This window comes from Apus apus, chromosome 1 (assembly GCF_020740795.1).
Source record: "Apus apus isolate bApuApu2 chromosome 1, bApuApu2.pri.cur, whole genome shotgun sequence".
NCBI lineage: Eukaryota > Metazoa > Chordata > Aves > Apodiformes > Apodidae > Apus > Apus apus.
In genome coordinates this window covers 72828058-72844020 of record NC_067282.1, presented here as the reverse complement: position 1 = coordinate 72844020, position 15963 = coordinate 72828058, and the positions used below count along the sequence as shown (strand labels likewise).

The 15963-nt window shown below is 38.1% G+C and overlaps 1 protein-coding gene across 1 annotated transcript in view; it reads left to right on the top strand.

The window, feature by feature from the left end:
* KPNA1 (karyopherin subunit alpha 1) overlaps positions 1-15963 on the top strand; it is a 52929-nt gene that overhangs the window by 12650 nt on the left and 24316 nt on the right. Inside the window, exons 3-7 of the mRNA XM_051622434.1 lie at positions 804-911; positions 2707-2806; positions 3302-3396; positions 6292-6423; positions 14073-14161. Of these exons, the coding sequence (XP_051478394.1) occupies positions 804-911; positions 2707-2806; positions 3302-3396; positions 6292-6423; positions 14073-14161 (524 nt within the window). The remainder of the gene's footprint in view (positions 1-803; positions 912-2706; positions 2807-3301; positions 3397-6291; positions 6424-14072; positions 14162-15963) is intronic.

Sequence of the window (15963 nt, the reverse complement as noted above, 5' to 3'; positions counted from 1 at the left end):
GATCATCTAGATTCAACCCCCTGCATGGACAGGAACATCTCCCACTAGACCAGGTTGCTCCAAACCCCATCCAACCTGCCCTTGAACACTTCCAGGGAGGGGGCATCTGCAGCCTCCCTGGGCAACCTGTGCCAGTGTCTCACCACCCTCACACTGACTAATTTCTTCCCAATGTCTAACCTAAGTCTCCCTTGTTCCAGTTTTAATCCATTACCCCTTGTCCTCTCATTAAATCCTCCAAGGGCCTCTCTGCCATAGTAACTCAAATTACCTCAGCCTCCCCAGCTGTTCTGCTGGTTCTGCTGTACACAGCAGTTTTTCAGGTCTGAGCCTCAGCATCTTCTGCCAGTCAGTTGCAAGGGAGCAATTGTCTGTAGATACTGACAGCTCATAAATAGAGAGGACAGTGAAGAAGAGGAGGGAACATGAGCATTTTCCAGAAATGCTGGAAACCAGTAACCTAGCATGTTGCTGTTTTCATTTACTCCACAACTAAACTTTCTCCATTTACTGTCTGGAGGAGTCCAGTGTATTAGAATGATAGAACCGATTGGGTTTAAAGGGACCTTACAGATAACCTAGTTCCAACCTCCCCTTCACTGGCAGGGAAACCTCCCACTAGATCAGATTGTTCAGATTCCCATCCAGCCTGGTCTTGAGCACTTCCAGGGAGGGGGCATAACTTCTTTCAGGTGTGTCATTTTTCAGCTCTTGTCATTTTGACTGCAGCCTAATGTGACATGCTGTGTATATATTGACTATATAATATATATATGTATATATAAAATGCTTTCTCTCTTCAGTTGTTTAAACGTCGAAATGTTGCAACTGCTGAGGAAGAAGCAGAGGAGGAAGTGATGTCAGATGGTGGCTTCCATGAGGCTCAGATGAACAACATGGAGATGACTTCTGTAAGTGATGAGAAGGCAATACAATGTTTGCTGAAACTGAGCAGGCCTGTTGTGCAGTGACTTGAGAGGAATGGAATTCCAGAAAAATGTCTTAAAACACCTGTCTCAGTGAATTGCCCTGCAACAGTTTACATGAGAGAAGAATGTTATGGATAAGAGTGAGTGGTTGCTCAGTGGGTATGCTTTCAAGAAAACTGAATAAAATGTCATTGTTCCAGGCAGGCTGATACTTCCTGGTTTTGATGTGTGCCATTATGACCCAAATCACCCAAAACGGGTGATTTTATCAACTGTTGCCCAGAGCTGTTGGGGTTTTTAAATCTGAAATTCATAGTGTTTGAAACATGGAAATACAAACCAGGCAATTTGTTACTGCAATTTACAAATTAAAAATGGGCTCAGTTGGAAATCTTTGTTAGAGTTCTTTCAAGTGGCACCATTTCTAGGCAGGATGTTGAAATCACAGCTAGACCTAATTTATCTGTGTGCATGTGACCTTTAACTCCTTTACAAGCTGGAATTTCGTCCTAGAGAAAAAACTTTTAGTGGAAATAGACTTTTCTGCTTTCTCTCTGTTTCTTTACCAGACACCTATCCCTGGAAAGAAAAATAGTAAGGGATCCAAACTGTAACAGAGAGGTTTAAGGGAAGTGCAGTCCTCACTTAAAAGTTTGACCACTGATCTTCACGCTTATGTCTGTACTTAGAGTATTCAAATGATGTTCTCATAGAAGTCAGGTGGGGCTTAGTTTCTGTTGGTAGTTATACCAGCCTTGAAAATTACTGAGAAACAAAGGAATGCCTTTAAACAGTGTGACAGATCACTAATAGAGTATATTGTTTTACTCTTCAAGATAATCTTTAAACATCAGACAAGTTCTAAATACCATTTAATCATATGTATAGAAGCTTATATGAAATTATTAGATGGTTAAAAAGTAAGACAAGAAGCCTATCTAATTGTGATAGGTACTACGATTATCCAGTTTACTATTTTAGATCTCATTAATTTCAGAGTCTTATGACTTGGAGCTGTTAGCTATTACAGACAAAGCTTTAGTATTTTCAGCACTATCATCTGTCTAAGGGTTAGGATCTCTTCTCTCTAAGGATTTAGATGAGAAGAAGTAGAAAAAAATATTAATTTCCTTATGCTTGTTTACATGTGTGATGAGCAGAAAGTCAGGTTTTACCTGGCATAAGAAAGGTCACTGGTTGAATTTAACTGTGTTACTGGAAACTGTCAGTATTATGAAAAACGTAATACTCCATTTGATTATCATGACAAGCATTAGGTTTGTTGGCTCTTCTAAAAATAACAGGTTCTGTACATTTTGGTGTAAGAGAATGGCTCAAAATGTACAAGTTGCAGAAAACAAAGCAATAGCATAATCAGAGTGGTGTTCTTGTATAACAATAATTGCTGTTCCAGTTTAGATGAACTTCTGTTGACACTGACAATTATACATTTATTTTAGAGGAGGGGAGATAGAAAACAAGGGGAGAGAATACCAGTGAAAGGTTCTGAAGAGTAATTTTCTTGTCATAGCCTAAGTAAAATTTGAATTTTGGCATCCATAGGAGAAAGGCTAAACTTAAGAATGGTGCTGCATACGTAAATGTACACGTGCAATGACTTATTTGTTGTCTGTATTGATCTTATCAAGGTTTTTGCTCAGTAAGAGATAAAATTGATAGCATTTTAGTAAATGTTATGATTTTTACCACTCATCCCAGACTTTCTTCTCCCTCTTGCTCTCTGTCACTCTTATTTTCTCCCCCACCTGAATCCTAGAGTGCAGTCATCACCTCTGATATGATTGAGATGATTTTCTCCAATAGTCCAGAACAGCAGCTTTCAGCCACCCAGAAATTCCGAAAGCTTCTTTCTAAAGGTAAGGGCTGAAGTTACTTGTGGAAAAATGTTGAAGCATCCCTGACATATATGGTTTTACTTTGACAGCAATAAAGATGAAGTTTGATACAGAAATTTCTGGGTGAAGCTCTGTTTTGGGAAATGTCAGTTAGGTGTATGTAGCAGTGACTTCTGTTCTTGAAATGTGTAAAACTACTAAATGATGCAGATGTGATCTCTGCTCTGTAATATCGTTACAATAGACAGCTTCTCTATGGCTCAAATATGCTGCTTCACAGAAGCTGAGCATGTGCATGTGCCAGAGTGACTGCAGAACCACAGCTGTGAAGTTGGTCAAAATTCACTTTTGGTGACTTATATTAATTTATTGCCTTTTAGTGTAGGTAGATCAGTATTGCAGAAATAGCATACAGTTTCATAAAGAGGAGTTAGTTCATCATTGGGTATTGTTTTGATGCTGTAACTTGAACATTTCCCAAAAAATGAATTTAACTTTGTTTTTTATTTAACATAGAACCAAACCCCCCAATAGATGAAGTCATAAGCACACCAGGAGTGGTGGCCAGGTTTGTGGAGTTCCTCAAAAGGAAAGAAAACTGTACATTACAGGTATACAAATATAAATATCTTCCTATATCATGAATGCATTTGGTAAGGCAAATTGGGTAGAAAATAAGTGGTTTGCTTAATTAGCTGCACTCCCTCTCTTTTTCTTCACTAGGATAAAAAAGCAATTTTATCTTCAGGGTTTCAAGCAAAACCTCTACAGGAGCAGGAAAGAGAGGGAGAAAGAAAGGCATACCTCTGAACTGTGTTGTGTGATGGCTAGGATGGGATCTTTACGTTTTCTTATGTAACAAAAGCCGATTGTAAAATTTGGAATTCACCAGGTGAAAAGCTATTAAACTAAACTTCAGTGTTTGTCTTTTTTGTACTAATTGAAGACAGTTTTAAGTCTTTAGAATTGTGATTTACCTTTTTTATTAAATGAAGAAAAATGTTTTAAGATTACAATCCATAATGATAAACATAGAAAACTTGAACATTACTTACTTTGCTTTATAAACCTAAATTTTGTCTGTTACAGTGGTGCTTGATTTGTCTTGGACTTGATTCTTGGAGCTTTGTCTCATTTGTCTATGGGGCCTCATGGGATCCAGGCTAGAGTACTGAGGGAGCTGGCAGGGGAGCTCGCTGATTTATCAACAATCCTGGTCAACAGGGGTGGTCCCAGATTACTAGAGGCTGAATAATGTGATGCCCATCTACAAGAATGCCTTTTATTACTTTCAGGACTTTTAGCTTGGAAGCCTAAGACAGGCAAATAAAGGGAAAAAAGTTCCTAATCCTTGAAGAATATATTTGAATAGGAAGGGAAAACAAGGATAGGGGAGACTTGATCATATACAGAAATATTTTTGTTTAAAAAAACTTCAAAAGCAGTCATAAACTGAGTCGAATTCTCACGGTCTTGCTGCTGTAACATGTCTTGTAATGATCTTTTTTATACAGAAAGAGCTAAAATCAGTCAAATAATTGAAAATCCCAACCTTGTCCTAAAGAGTTTGTAACAAAGTGTTGAAAACAGTGCAAGTACATTGCTCTTGATACTCAATTCAAACTGGTTAATTTTCCCTCATCTTGCCTTCATCTGTCTGCCTGCTTGGCAGTTCATCATCTGCAGGTAGAACTTTTTGTTGTGATACAGTTAGGAAGTCCTCTTGACCTCATTTTAATACTAATTTTTGCAATGTCACTGTTTCCAAAAGTGTTCCTTGGCACAGGCATAGATTTTGGGCTTCCCATTCCAGGCATTCCTGACTCTTGCTTAGCTGTAGAAGAAAAGGTTTTTGAACAAATTCTGGAAACACTGAAATACTTTGCTTAGATACTACAGCTACTTGTATTATGGATTGAATGTGAAAACTCTTGCATGTTGGTGAACTTGGAACTTTGTGACTTTATGCTCTGTTTTTCTTCTCTGTTGTCCATGGAATATCCAGTAAAAACTGTTGTTTACATGTGGTTGTTTCTTAGTTAATACTTCTTGGAGCATAAAGTGTCCACAGTGGAGAGGGAGGAGAGAAACTGTCACTCAGCTAACTTTTCTATAATTTACACCATCTGAAATGTTCAGTGGTGCTCACACGAGGGCATCTTCTAAGTCACCTTTGGTTCTAGTTAGATGTTGGGAAGAGCTCAGTTCAAGAAAGCTTCATTCCACAAAACATGGGGAGATCTATGATTAGCTCATCATCAAAATGTGTTTTGTAAATGGTTGAAGTACAGAGTGGAGCAAGGACAAGTACCTGCTATTTGATCTTAAATTTGATTAGTCTGTTTATACATAGTGTTTCTTCTCCATTATGGGTATGTGACTGGAGACAGTGGAGTCTCTGAGTTGTGGCTGTTTCAGGCTCGTGGCATCCTTTAGGAAGCCAAAGGGCAAATTCTAAACTATTGAATAATCAGCCTCTGTGGTTGAAAGATGACTAATAAGCCTGTTATACTGTATCACGGAACACTGGATACTCATGTCAGACAAGGTAAAATTACAGGAAAGCAAGTACATTTTCTGTTGGCTTTAAGCTCTGGCCTGGACGTTTTGCTTCTAGTTCATTAAGGCTTAACTCTTGCTGTTTTGACATAGTGTGTTTCTGCTTTATTGTGGCCCATGCTCTTTGTGTATTACAGCAATGTATTTTGGAATACTGGATATTTTGGATATTCTGATCACATCTTACCAGAACATAATTTCTTGTTTAGTTGGTCAAGAGGACAGCATTAATAGCATTGTAAAAAAATTTGAGAGCCTTAATAATTATTGACACTTAAAAGCTTTACAAGCCTAGGTTCAATTGTTGAGTTCTTATTTCAGGCCCATTTCAGGATTCTGTGTGTCTCCTTAGCCCAAGTTGCCTTTATGACAAAATCCTAAACTTAATTTCTTGCTGCTCTTCAGAGATAGCTGGTCTTGGAAAGTGTATCAGAATTTTCACTGGAATACTGGTGGATCAATTTAATAAAAATTTTTAGTAATGTAAAAATTAGCCTTTTATAGCATAAAACTTCCATTTTTATTGTTCTTTGATTTTTGCTTTTTCATTCTCTACCATCTGGTAGCTGATAGGATTTACATTTGCTAGTGTAGTGTAATAATTTTTTGAATGAAACCCATGCAGAAATATACCACGCCAATCTGTATTTTCTGAGATCTATGTGAGGTAATGTTAAAATTTGCATTTCAACTTAAAAAGTTAATGTTTTTGCATATTGGGATTAAAAAGAATAATAAATGACGAAAACAATTAAACAAAAGATGTGAATTTTAATTCAGGATCTCTGCATGATTCTGATTCTTACTTTCCGAACTGTTTGTGTTAATTAGTAGTATCTCATGCTTTCCCTATGCCAATTCTTTCTGTCTTTAAAATATATTTAGTCTTCATCTTTGGTGTGGCATAGATGACTCCTGGTAAACTTTCTTCTGTATTTTTTTTCCAGTTTGAAGCTGCATGGGTGCTGACAAATATTGCCTCGGGAAATTCCCTTCAGACTCGAATAGTGATCCAAGCAGGAGCCGTCCCCATCTTCATAGAGCTGCTTAGTTCAGAGTTTGAAGATGTACAGGAACAGGTAAAGATTAGGAATAGTTTTGAGGTTATTGTGTGTGCGCATGTTTGTTTATGGAGTTGGGAGTGGAAATGTAGTGTTTGGCAGTTTTGTGCAATAATCCCTTTCTACCTAACATGTGTTAAGATGTCTAAGCGAGTGTTGCATTTTTATTTCTCTGAAAATTATTTGTTTAGCCACAGCCAATGGGGTAAGGCATTTTGATCTCTAATAGGTTAATATTTTTCTTTGTATTGAGGAATTAAAGAAGCCTTTTTTTTAAAATTGCTGTAGAGAAGGGAAGTTCATGCTTGTTTCTCCTTAAGATAAAGCATGAGTGACAATTACAGTTTGTTCTCTACATTCCTTACGGAGTAGATGAATATTCTGAAGGGCCAAAGGGATCAGTGTAAAGCACAGACTAAATGTTTGACTCTGTAATTTCCACATGAGGTCCATAACTTGTGTTGGAACAGGGAGACATACTTTAGACATATAACCTTGTGTTGACGATTTGGGATGGTGAAGTATTAATCATGTTAACAGATTGTCTGTTAATCCTAACAGTATACCATTACTGTGCAGTGTTGACTAGGTTTGGATCCAGATATTTGCTTTTGTTTCATCGTCTACCCAATTAGTAAGCTTTATGGTTTTTTTTTCTGATAGCTGTTTAGAGACCATAGCTTATGCTTTTCTTGAGCAAATCAAATAGGCTTTGAATTCTTATGGTTGGGATATTTCTGTGGTGTTTGGTTTGGGTTTTCATGACCCTTTTCTGAAAATTTCTTTATTTTGACATTTTGTGGTGGTGAAATTACAAGCATTGGATATTCCAGTAGCACTGTTCCCGCAAAGCTGTTTTCAGAGATAGTACCTCATTTTCATTTCTGCTTCATACTTTGGTATCTAAATATCCAAGATGTCTTTGTGGACTCTTTGCCACAGAAGCTGGCTGCGAGCTCAGGTTAAGATGATTATCCAATGTGATCCATTATTCTTTTCAGAATCACTGACTACCAGGGTTCAGTTCTGCATCCTGTAAGTGTGACCTCTATTCTCTGTTCCTAGATGTCTGACCTTGCATTTGGCTGTATTGAGATGCATGATTGGAGGAGTCCCAGCTCATAAGCATTGGATTGCTTTGTGTAACTTGCTGTTTCTCTCCTACAGCTGGCTCAGAATGTACCACCTGTACTTAAAGGTGCTTAACATTTCCACAAGACAGATTTATTTATTTTTTTCTCAGTTGCTTGTAGCTTTCTGTTTCTTCTACTCTGCAACTTTTTATTTTCAATAGTATGTCTCAGGATGAATAATTTCAGAAACTGTTTTTTAAGAGAAATTGAATTCAGGTACTTCAGAAAATTATATTAAAGGAAATACATATTTGTATCCATTTTTCTAAGCTTTTTCAGGAAATGAGTCTTTGCTGTTATAGAAACTAGAGAACTTGCCAAAGTGGCAGATAAATGCTATGTTCTGCCCATGTGAAAATCCATCTTGGCTTAGCTATATGTTGTATTTTAGAGTTTGATTTTTTTTCAGGGTTGTAATTGGTGCCATTACTTTCCAAATTCAACCATCAGTTATACAGAGCTTTTCCTGCAGTGTGACTGGTGCTGAGTGTGGTACATGTTTGTGCTCCTAATGATCTTCTTTGCAAGAGCTAACTTTTTTTTTCATTAGGTTGATGTTCAAAGAGCAGGTGGGAGGAATGAACCTGTTTAGAATGAGTTGTGCAGCCTTCAGCCTTAAGATATGTGAATTAACAGAAGAGCTTAGGGGCCACAGTTAAGTAGTTTATCTGTCTCCTTCCCATACTGCCTCCTAATAAACTGCTGACATGTTAAAGTTCAGATTGCAGGCAGGCAGAGTGGGTTATAATTACAGGAAAATATTTTCTTACATACTTCAGGTGCTGAATCCATGATCTCTCTGTTACCATTAAGTCTTTCAATACCAGTTACAAATTGCCCTGTAGTAAGCTGTGCTAAAGAAGGAAAACATACCACTGCAAAATGTTACTTATAACTTTCCATGGTGGGTTTCTTTGCTGAAGGTCTAGAGGTTGCTGTTCACAGCTGACTTCGAATTTAAGGCAGGCCAACGTGAAAGAAACTATTTTTTCTGACAACTTTAAAAAACCCCAAACACTTCACCATTATAGCTACTAAAACAAAACTTGAAAGCATTAAGCACTTAAATATTAGCTGTTGCACTTCTACATTACAGGATGGCATTAGTGCAAAGTTGCATGCTATTTTTCCAGGTGACTCTCATCTAGTTTAGTATATGTACAGATTGTTTTCCTGCTAACAAATCAGCAGATCCCAAAGGAGGCTTTTGCTTGTCACATTGTGGCCCTCTTTGTTAAAGTTAGAAGGCATCGTAATGAATGAAAGAGAGAAAAGGGAAGAGATCCTTATGATTAAGGCAGTTGCAGCTTTCTGAGATACATGTGTCTACCTTTTAGTGTCTGATGCTGGACAGTTTGCTTGTCACAGTTTTCAGTAAGTAGATACTAGTTCTGTGGTTTTTGAATGCTCAATGTAAAATACTTGCATTTTCATTTTGTAGTCGAGGACAGCTCGACGCTTTCACAAATGCCTTGTACAGCTAGGTCTGTGTTTTGAGCAAATCTGGGCTTCTCAGGCTGGATTTCTGAAATTTCTGAAATTTTCTAAGATGTTTGGCCCTAATTTTCTCTGCTGTAAAAAGACAATTCTTATCCTCTCCCACGATAGTATTGTGAAAATGGTTATTTGTAAGCAATTTTCACGACCTTTGCAATGAATTACAAAAATACAGGAAAATACGGAAAACATTACTACATGTTCAGGGCAGATAGGCCAAAAGGTAGTTCATGTGGTGGAGGATGAAGAGAAAAAGAAATACTGAAAGCTATGATTAGTAAACCAATCATTGTGCTAAGCGGGATGGTAATTCTGGAGAAGGGAATGTTAAGTGGTAATTCCATTGCATTAAACCAAAAACCAGTTCATATTTAATATTATTTGAAATTAGCTTCCTGGCTGATCATTATCCACTGGTTTTGTCTTAAAGTAAGTCTTACAGACTTACACCATTGAATTTATCTTTGATTTCAGAATTCCCTTAGTTGTTACTCAGGAACAGATACTAGTTTACCTTATCTGGTCATGATTTTTCCAAGTTATAAGCCAATTTTAATCTAGTGTGTTGCACTGTTTATTTTGCATACGCTAATTTCTGAGTCTGGTGTGATTCTAAATCAGTGGTTTAATAGAAGTCAGCATGAGGGAATCTTTATAACTACGTTTATTAAACAGCATGTATTTTCATGAAATTGTCTTGTCTCTTTTTAAAAGATCTGTTCTGCGTTAGCTACACAGGCTGACATTTAATACCCTGCCTCTTTAATTGTTTGCATTGTGTATCAGTCTTAGATAATTCCTGTGATCAGTGATCAAACAGCTTGGTATCCATTATTCCTGCCAGAGAACAGTGTTTATTTCAGAAGTGACATGTCCACTATTTATGAAGAACGCTTTGGCTACATCTCCTCATATCCACCCTATTTCTGGATTTGGTGTATTAATTTTTAGATTTAATCAGTGGCATACATCCTAACCTTCTTCCACTTACCACATTTTTTTTCTTCCAGTAGACATCTAGAGATTTATAGTGAAGTACTCTGTCAAAGCTTTTTAGGCATGCTTAAGGTCGATCTAGCTTCAGCAGTGTCTTAGCTGCAGTTCTCTCTCTAGTGCCCTTGCTGAGGTATTTAAAATCCAGATGTCAACTTGAGCTTCTTTGATGAATACTGAATTTCCTTCAGAAACCATGCAAGGCATTACACTCCCTGTGATGACTGAGATAATCTCACAGTGACAGGTATGTGTCATTGTGCTCTGCTGGACTGCCAGTGGCAGGAGTATTCCCAGCTGCCTTGTTCTCCTTTGGGAACATTTGTGTTTTCAGCTAAAGCAACCTATGTGTTTTTCCCTCAATATTTTTTCCATATCTAGTTGTATTGCTGTTCCTTTTGGTAACCATCATTTGTTTGGCAGAGGTGAACTGTGAGTCTAATGTCCAAATTCTGTTTTTACATCAGCAGTCCTACTAACTAGGTCATAGTAATCAAAATCAGGAAAAAACAGCCAAGACATGAGTATGAAGTGCTTTCTCTGTTTGGATGGATGAGATGTGAGAAGTAAGGAACTATGACCACCCCAGCCACTGAAAGAAAGGTGTTTTCTGTGTTGGGACATAGTATAAGTTATCTCCTAGGAATTTGGCCTCCTGGTGTCTTTCCTTGTGTCCACTTATCCAATCACACATGTGCAAGCTAATCTTCATTGTCTTCATCCCAGGATTAGATCCATTCCCATGTGAGTGGCCAAAAGTATAGAAAGTGTTGATTCTCACTTCATAATATTTCTTCTCTGCCAAAAGGCACAGAAACTGCGCACTGTTGGTGATTGGTCAAGCACTTGGTTTAAATTTCCAGAGGCCTTATCAAATAATGACTGAGAGTCTTCACGATCCAAGGGTAACTGAAGGGTTGTCAGAAAGCACAGGTATTATTCACAGAAGGCACCATATAGCTCAACAGTACTTGATAAAACTTGTACTTCATTGTTACTGACTACAAAAGTTTTCCAGCACTGCAGGAAAGAACACTGGGGTTTAATAATGGGTAAAATAAACTGGAGACCTGAAACAGTCCCTACTCCTCTATTAACAATAAATGGAAAATTATTCAGGTTTATAAAAATAGACACTGTCATTTGGCAAGGTAGAATTTGTATTTTCAGTTTACACACAACTTTGTTACTTAAGATGTTGATTAAAATGTCAGACTGCACATATTAAAATTACAGGTGCTTTTCAGGTCTGGGTGTAGATATTGGAAAGTAGTGAAATATAATTTTTATAAAGTATGTTTAAATGTATTTAATAAAATCTGAAATTTAATTAAATTAAATATCTTTTTACCTCTGCAACTATTCAGAAAATAAGAAAAAAACATTTGGTATGTGAGGAATTAAGCTAAAATGTTATGGCAAGCGAGACATTTGCATCTTGAGGACTGCACAAAAGAAGCAATGGAAATCATTTAACATTATTCAGACAAACCCTGAAGACAGTCATCATTGTTCACATGTCATCTGTGGGAACCATGACAGAGCTTTCTATTAATACCAAAGCCTGACAAATAGAGTTTAAATAGAGATAGAGTAATTCCTTAAGGAAAGACATCTCCCTTGTTGAATGAAATGTTGTATATTTTTCTAAAGATGTTTCAGTTTCTTTGCATCTTGTGTATTAAGAGTCATTAGCATTACAAGGATTTCTTGCAACACTGAGTCTTACCAGGTCCTGTGATACCAGGCTACTTGGACTTCTCTTGCCATAAAAAATATTAAGAGTGGGAAAGCAACAGAGATGCTATTGACTTCTCTGATCAGACTTTCTGATGTGAGATTTGCTGTTGCAAAACCAGTCTGTCATTCAGGGTCAGAACGGATTCTTGGATTAAGTGATTATCACTGTTGTCAACCCTAAAAATAGATACTGCTATAGTTGGCAGAAACAAAGTCCACAAACAAGTGAAATACAGCTTCCAGGGGTGCTTCTAATGTGGGTTAGGGTATCCAAGCAAGGAGATCAGCTGAAATCTTGGATTCATTCCTTGTGCTTCTCATTGCTGCAGAAATACAAGCATTGCAACGAGCAAAGAGTGTGGCTTCTTAGAGTTCTGACACAAACACATTTTGCAGGAAGCAGCGTATGTTCTGTCTCTCTAGGCTAAATTTTTCAGGTGGCTGCTCTCTCAGTCTTCAATCCATGAGGCTGCCAGACCCAAGGTTATAGTTTTATTTCAGGCAAACAGTTGTCACAACAGTTGTAAAATAGTAAGAATGGGAATGAAAACCAAGTTTTCCTGATGAAGAGATTGGTTTGGGGGGGATGTTGCATAGTAATGGCTGTGCATTTTCACAGCAAAGGTTAGAATGGCCTGGTGCCTTGTTTCTGACTGTGGCTTAAGCAGAAGCCTGGAAAACAGTAGGAGAACAAAAAGAAAAATAATCCTTCCCCAGAAGAGTCTCCTAGTGTCTTAACAACTTGTAGGTTAGGGACTTTTGATCAATCTATATGTGGTGTCATTAATAATACTGGTACAGAGGATGATTTTTGTTTTATATCTAGCAAGCTGACACCTATATTCACACTTTGTCTATACATTTGCTTTAGCTGTATTCATTTTGCAGGATTTGCTTGTGGTTTTGGGCCTCTAGTGTGATTGGAGTATGTCTGGTTTTTTAAGTAGCATATTTTAGCCACTGTTTAAAGCATGTCACACTAGAAATAAAATACAAGGAATCAATTGACATAAGTTTATTCTGGATTATCAGAGAATTTCCTTTAGGTAACACATTTGGCTTTTTCTGTCAAATTTTTAGAGGAGTAATTTGTTTCTGTTAGAGGTACAAAGGTGAAAACGTTTATTTTGTGTGGGGAACTTATATAACTTCAATTGGAGAAATGGTTATGCACTGTAACACATTTTACTGCAAACAAATATATAGTCTTCAACTGAAGATAAATTTGGGGAGGACATATAGCTGCTGTCCATGATAATAGGATTGCTTTTCTGCTCCATATGCGGAACTGGAATTATTTCCAGTGTTTGTGTAGACGTTGCATGGGTCTTGCCAAATAAGCAGATATGCATCTATTTGATATGACACTTAACCCTCTGGTAACTTGAAATAAGTATCAAATGTGAGTTTAATACACCTTCTTGTTTGACAAAATGCTGTCTGTAAATTGTATTGAATTCATAAAGGGACTCTTATAGTTAGTGTAGTATGGCTCTTATACTAGTGGACAGTGATATCAGAACCACCACTTGACCCAAACATATACATAAAAACCTATGAAATCTTTTATTCTCATCATATTACAGAAGGTGGATTTGATGCTGATTTAATTATCTTCTGGTATTTTAGATATTTTCTTCTCAAAATGAAGGGTTACAGTAGCACTGATGTCCAAGGGAGAGGATATCTGTCCTCACATTTTGCCTTGCATAGGCAACACTGGTTCTGTCTTGTATTCTCTTAAAGAATATATGCCAGTACCCATCTGAACTCTTTGATTCTGAATATTTGTTTATCTTGCATATAGATTCTCATTTTCATCTTAGTTGGTGTCAGTATTCTTAATATGACTGTGTAAATAATGCATGCTTTTATGGCTTTCTTAGGAAATACTAATATAGGCTGTTTCACACCAACATTTTTGGGTAGATACAAGCTTGCTTGACCTGTGCTATGAGCATCTGAACTTGAACCAGCCCTAAATTAGGAGGAGGATAGAATAAGAATGTTACTAAGACTGAGGAGATAAGCTCATCTCTTGTATTGTGGACAAAGAGAGGTCATGTCTGCCTGCAAAGTCTTTGGAGACTATTGGCTGTTTCGGTATTTCCTCTAAGGTCTGTGTAAAATATTCCTGAATCACATAATGAGCTTGGGTGTATACATGTAATACTCAACCAGAATGCATTCTGCTTCTGTACATTGTCCGAGATCTAACAGTGGAGTATCTCCCACTATAATACATACACTAAACTGGTTGAATTGTGAGAATTAAAGCAATTACTATTCTGTTTTTCATTGCAGGCAGTATGGGCTCTTGGTAACATTGCTGGAGACAGCACTATGTGCAGAGACTATGTATTGGACTGTAACATCCTGCCCCCTTTATTGCAGTAAGTATATTTTAATATGTTTTTCAGAATTTTGCTTGAGTGTCTGATAAGACTGAAATTTGGGGTTTGCCTTGGAGAATAGTAATGATTTTTATTTTTTTTATTATGGATTAATCAAACGTTTTAATGGGAGTTCCTGAACTACTTTTGTAACGGAGTTAAAATGGTAACAGGTTTTAGAGTGGCTAAGCTGGAACTATTTTATTCTACAGAGTGGGTGGATGTCTGGGCTTATTAGAGTCATAGTATAATTTAAGTTGAAAGGCACCTCTGGAGGTCATCTAGTCAAAGCCTATCTCTTCATAGCAGGTGACATCAGATTAGATTGCTCAACTACTTAACCAGTCAAATTTGGAACATCGAAGGTAGATTCTGTAACCATCCAGGGCAACCTCTTGCAGTATTTGACCATGATGTGGTGAAAAATAATGTTCTAATAGCTAATCAGAATTTTCTGTCTCACAATCACAGAATTGTCATGGTTGGAAAGGACCTCTGAGATCACAGAGTCCAACCATCAACACAAAAAAAAACCCAAACAAAAACAACCACACAAACTCCACCAGAAAGCACCCACCAAAAAAACCCTACAAACTTGGCCACTAGAGCATGCCCTGAAGTGTCACATCTACATGTTTGTTGAATACCTCCAAAGATGGTGACTTCACCACTTCCCTGGACAGGCTGTTCCAGTGCCTGACCACTCTTTCAATATAGAAATTCTTCTTAATATCCAATCTGAACCTCCCCTGCTACAACTTCAGGCCAATTCCTCTAGTCCTGTCGTTATTCACTTGGGAGAAGAGACCAACATACACCTACCTTACGACCTCCTTTCAGGTAGTTGTAGAGGGCAATGAGGTCTCCCCTCAGCCTCCTCTTCAAGCTAGACATCCCTAGTTCCCTCACCCACTCCTCTTAAGACTTGTTCTCTAGACCTTTCACCAGCTTGGTAGCTCTTCTCTGGACATGCTTCAGCAACTCAATGTCCATTTTGTAGTGAGGGGCTCAGAACTGAACACAGGACTTGAGGTACAGCCTCACCAGTGCTGAGTACAGAGGCACAGTCACCTCCCTACTCCTGGTGGCCACGCTGTTCCTGATACAGGCCAGGCTGCTGTTGGCCTTCTTGGGCACATTGTTGGCTCATGTTAAGCTGGCTATCAACCAGCACCTCCAGGTCCTTTTCCTCTGAGCAGCTTTCCAGCCACTCTTCCCCAAGCCTGCAACGTTGCCTGGGGTTGTTGTGACTGAAATGCAGGACCCAGCACTTGCCCTTAATGAACCTCTTATAATTGGTCTTGGCCCATGGATCCAGCCTGTCCAGGTCCCTCAATAGGGCCTTCCTACCCTCAAGCAGATCAACACTCAATTTGGAGTCATCTGCAGATGTAACAAAGGTACTCTCAATGCCTTCATCCAAATAATTGATAAAGATTTTTAACAAGACTGGCCCCAAAACTGAGGCCTGAGGGACAGTATTGGTGACCGGCCACCAACTGGATTTGATCCTGTTTACCACAACTCTCTGGGCCCAGCCATCCAGCCAGTTTTTTACACAGTGGAGAACACACTTCTCTATGCCATGATTTGCCAGCTTCTCCAGGAGAATGCCATAGGAGACTGTGTCAAAAGCCTTACCAGAGTTCAGGTAGACAATATCCATAACCTTCCCTTCATCCAAAAGGCGGGTCACATGGTCATAGAAAAAGATCAGGTCAGTCAAGCAAGACCTCCCTTTTTTAAACTCATGCTGGCTGGCCCTGATCTCCTGGCTGCCCTGCACTTGCCATGTGAGTGCA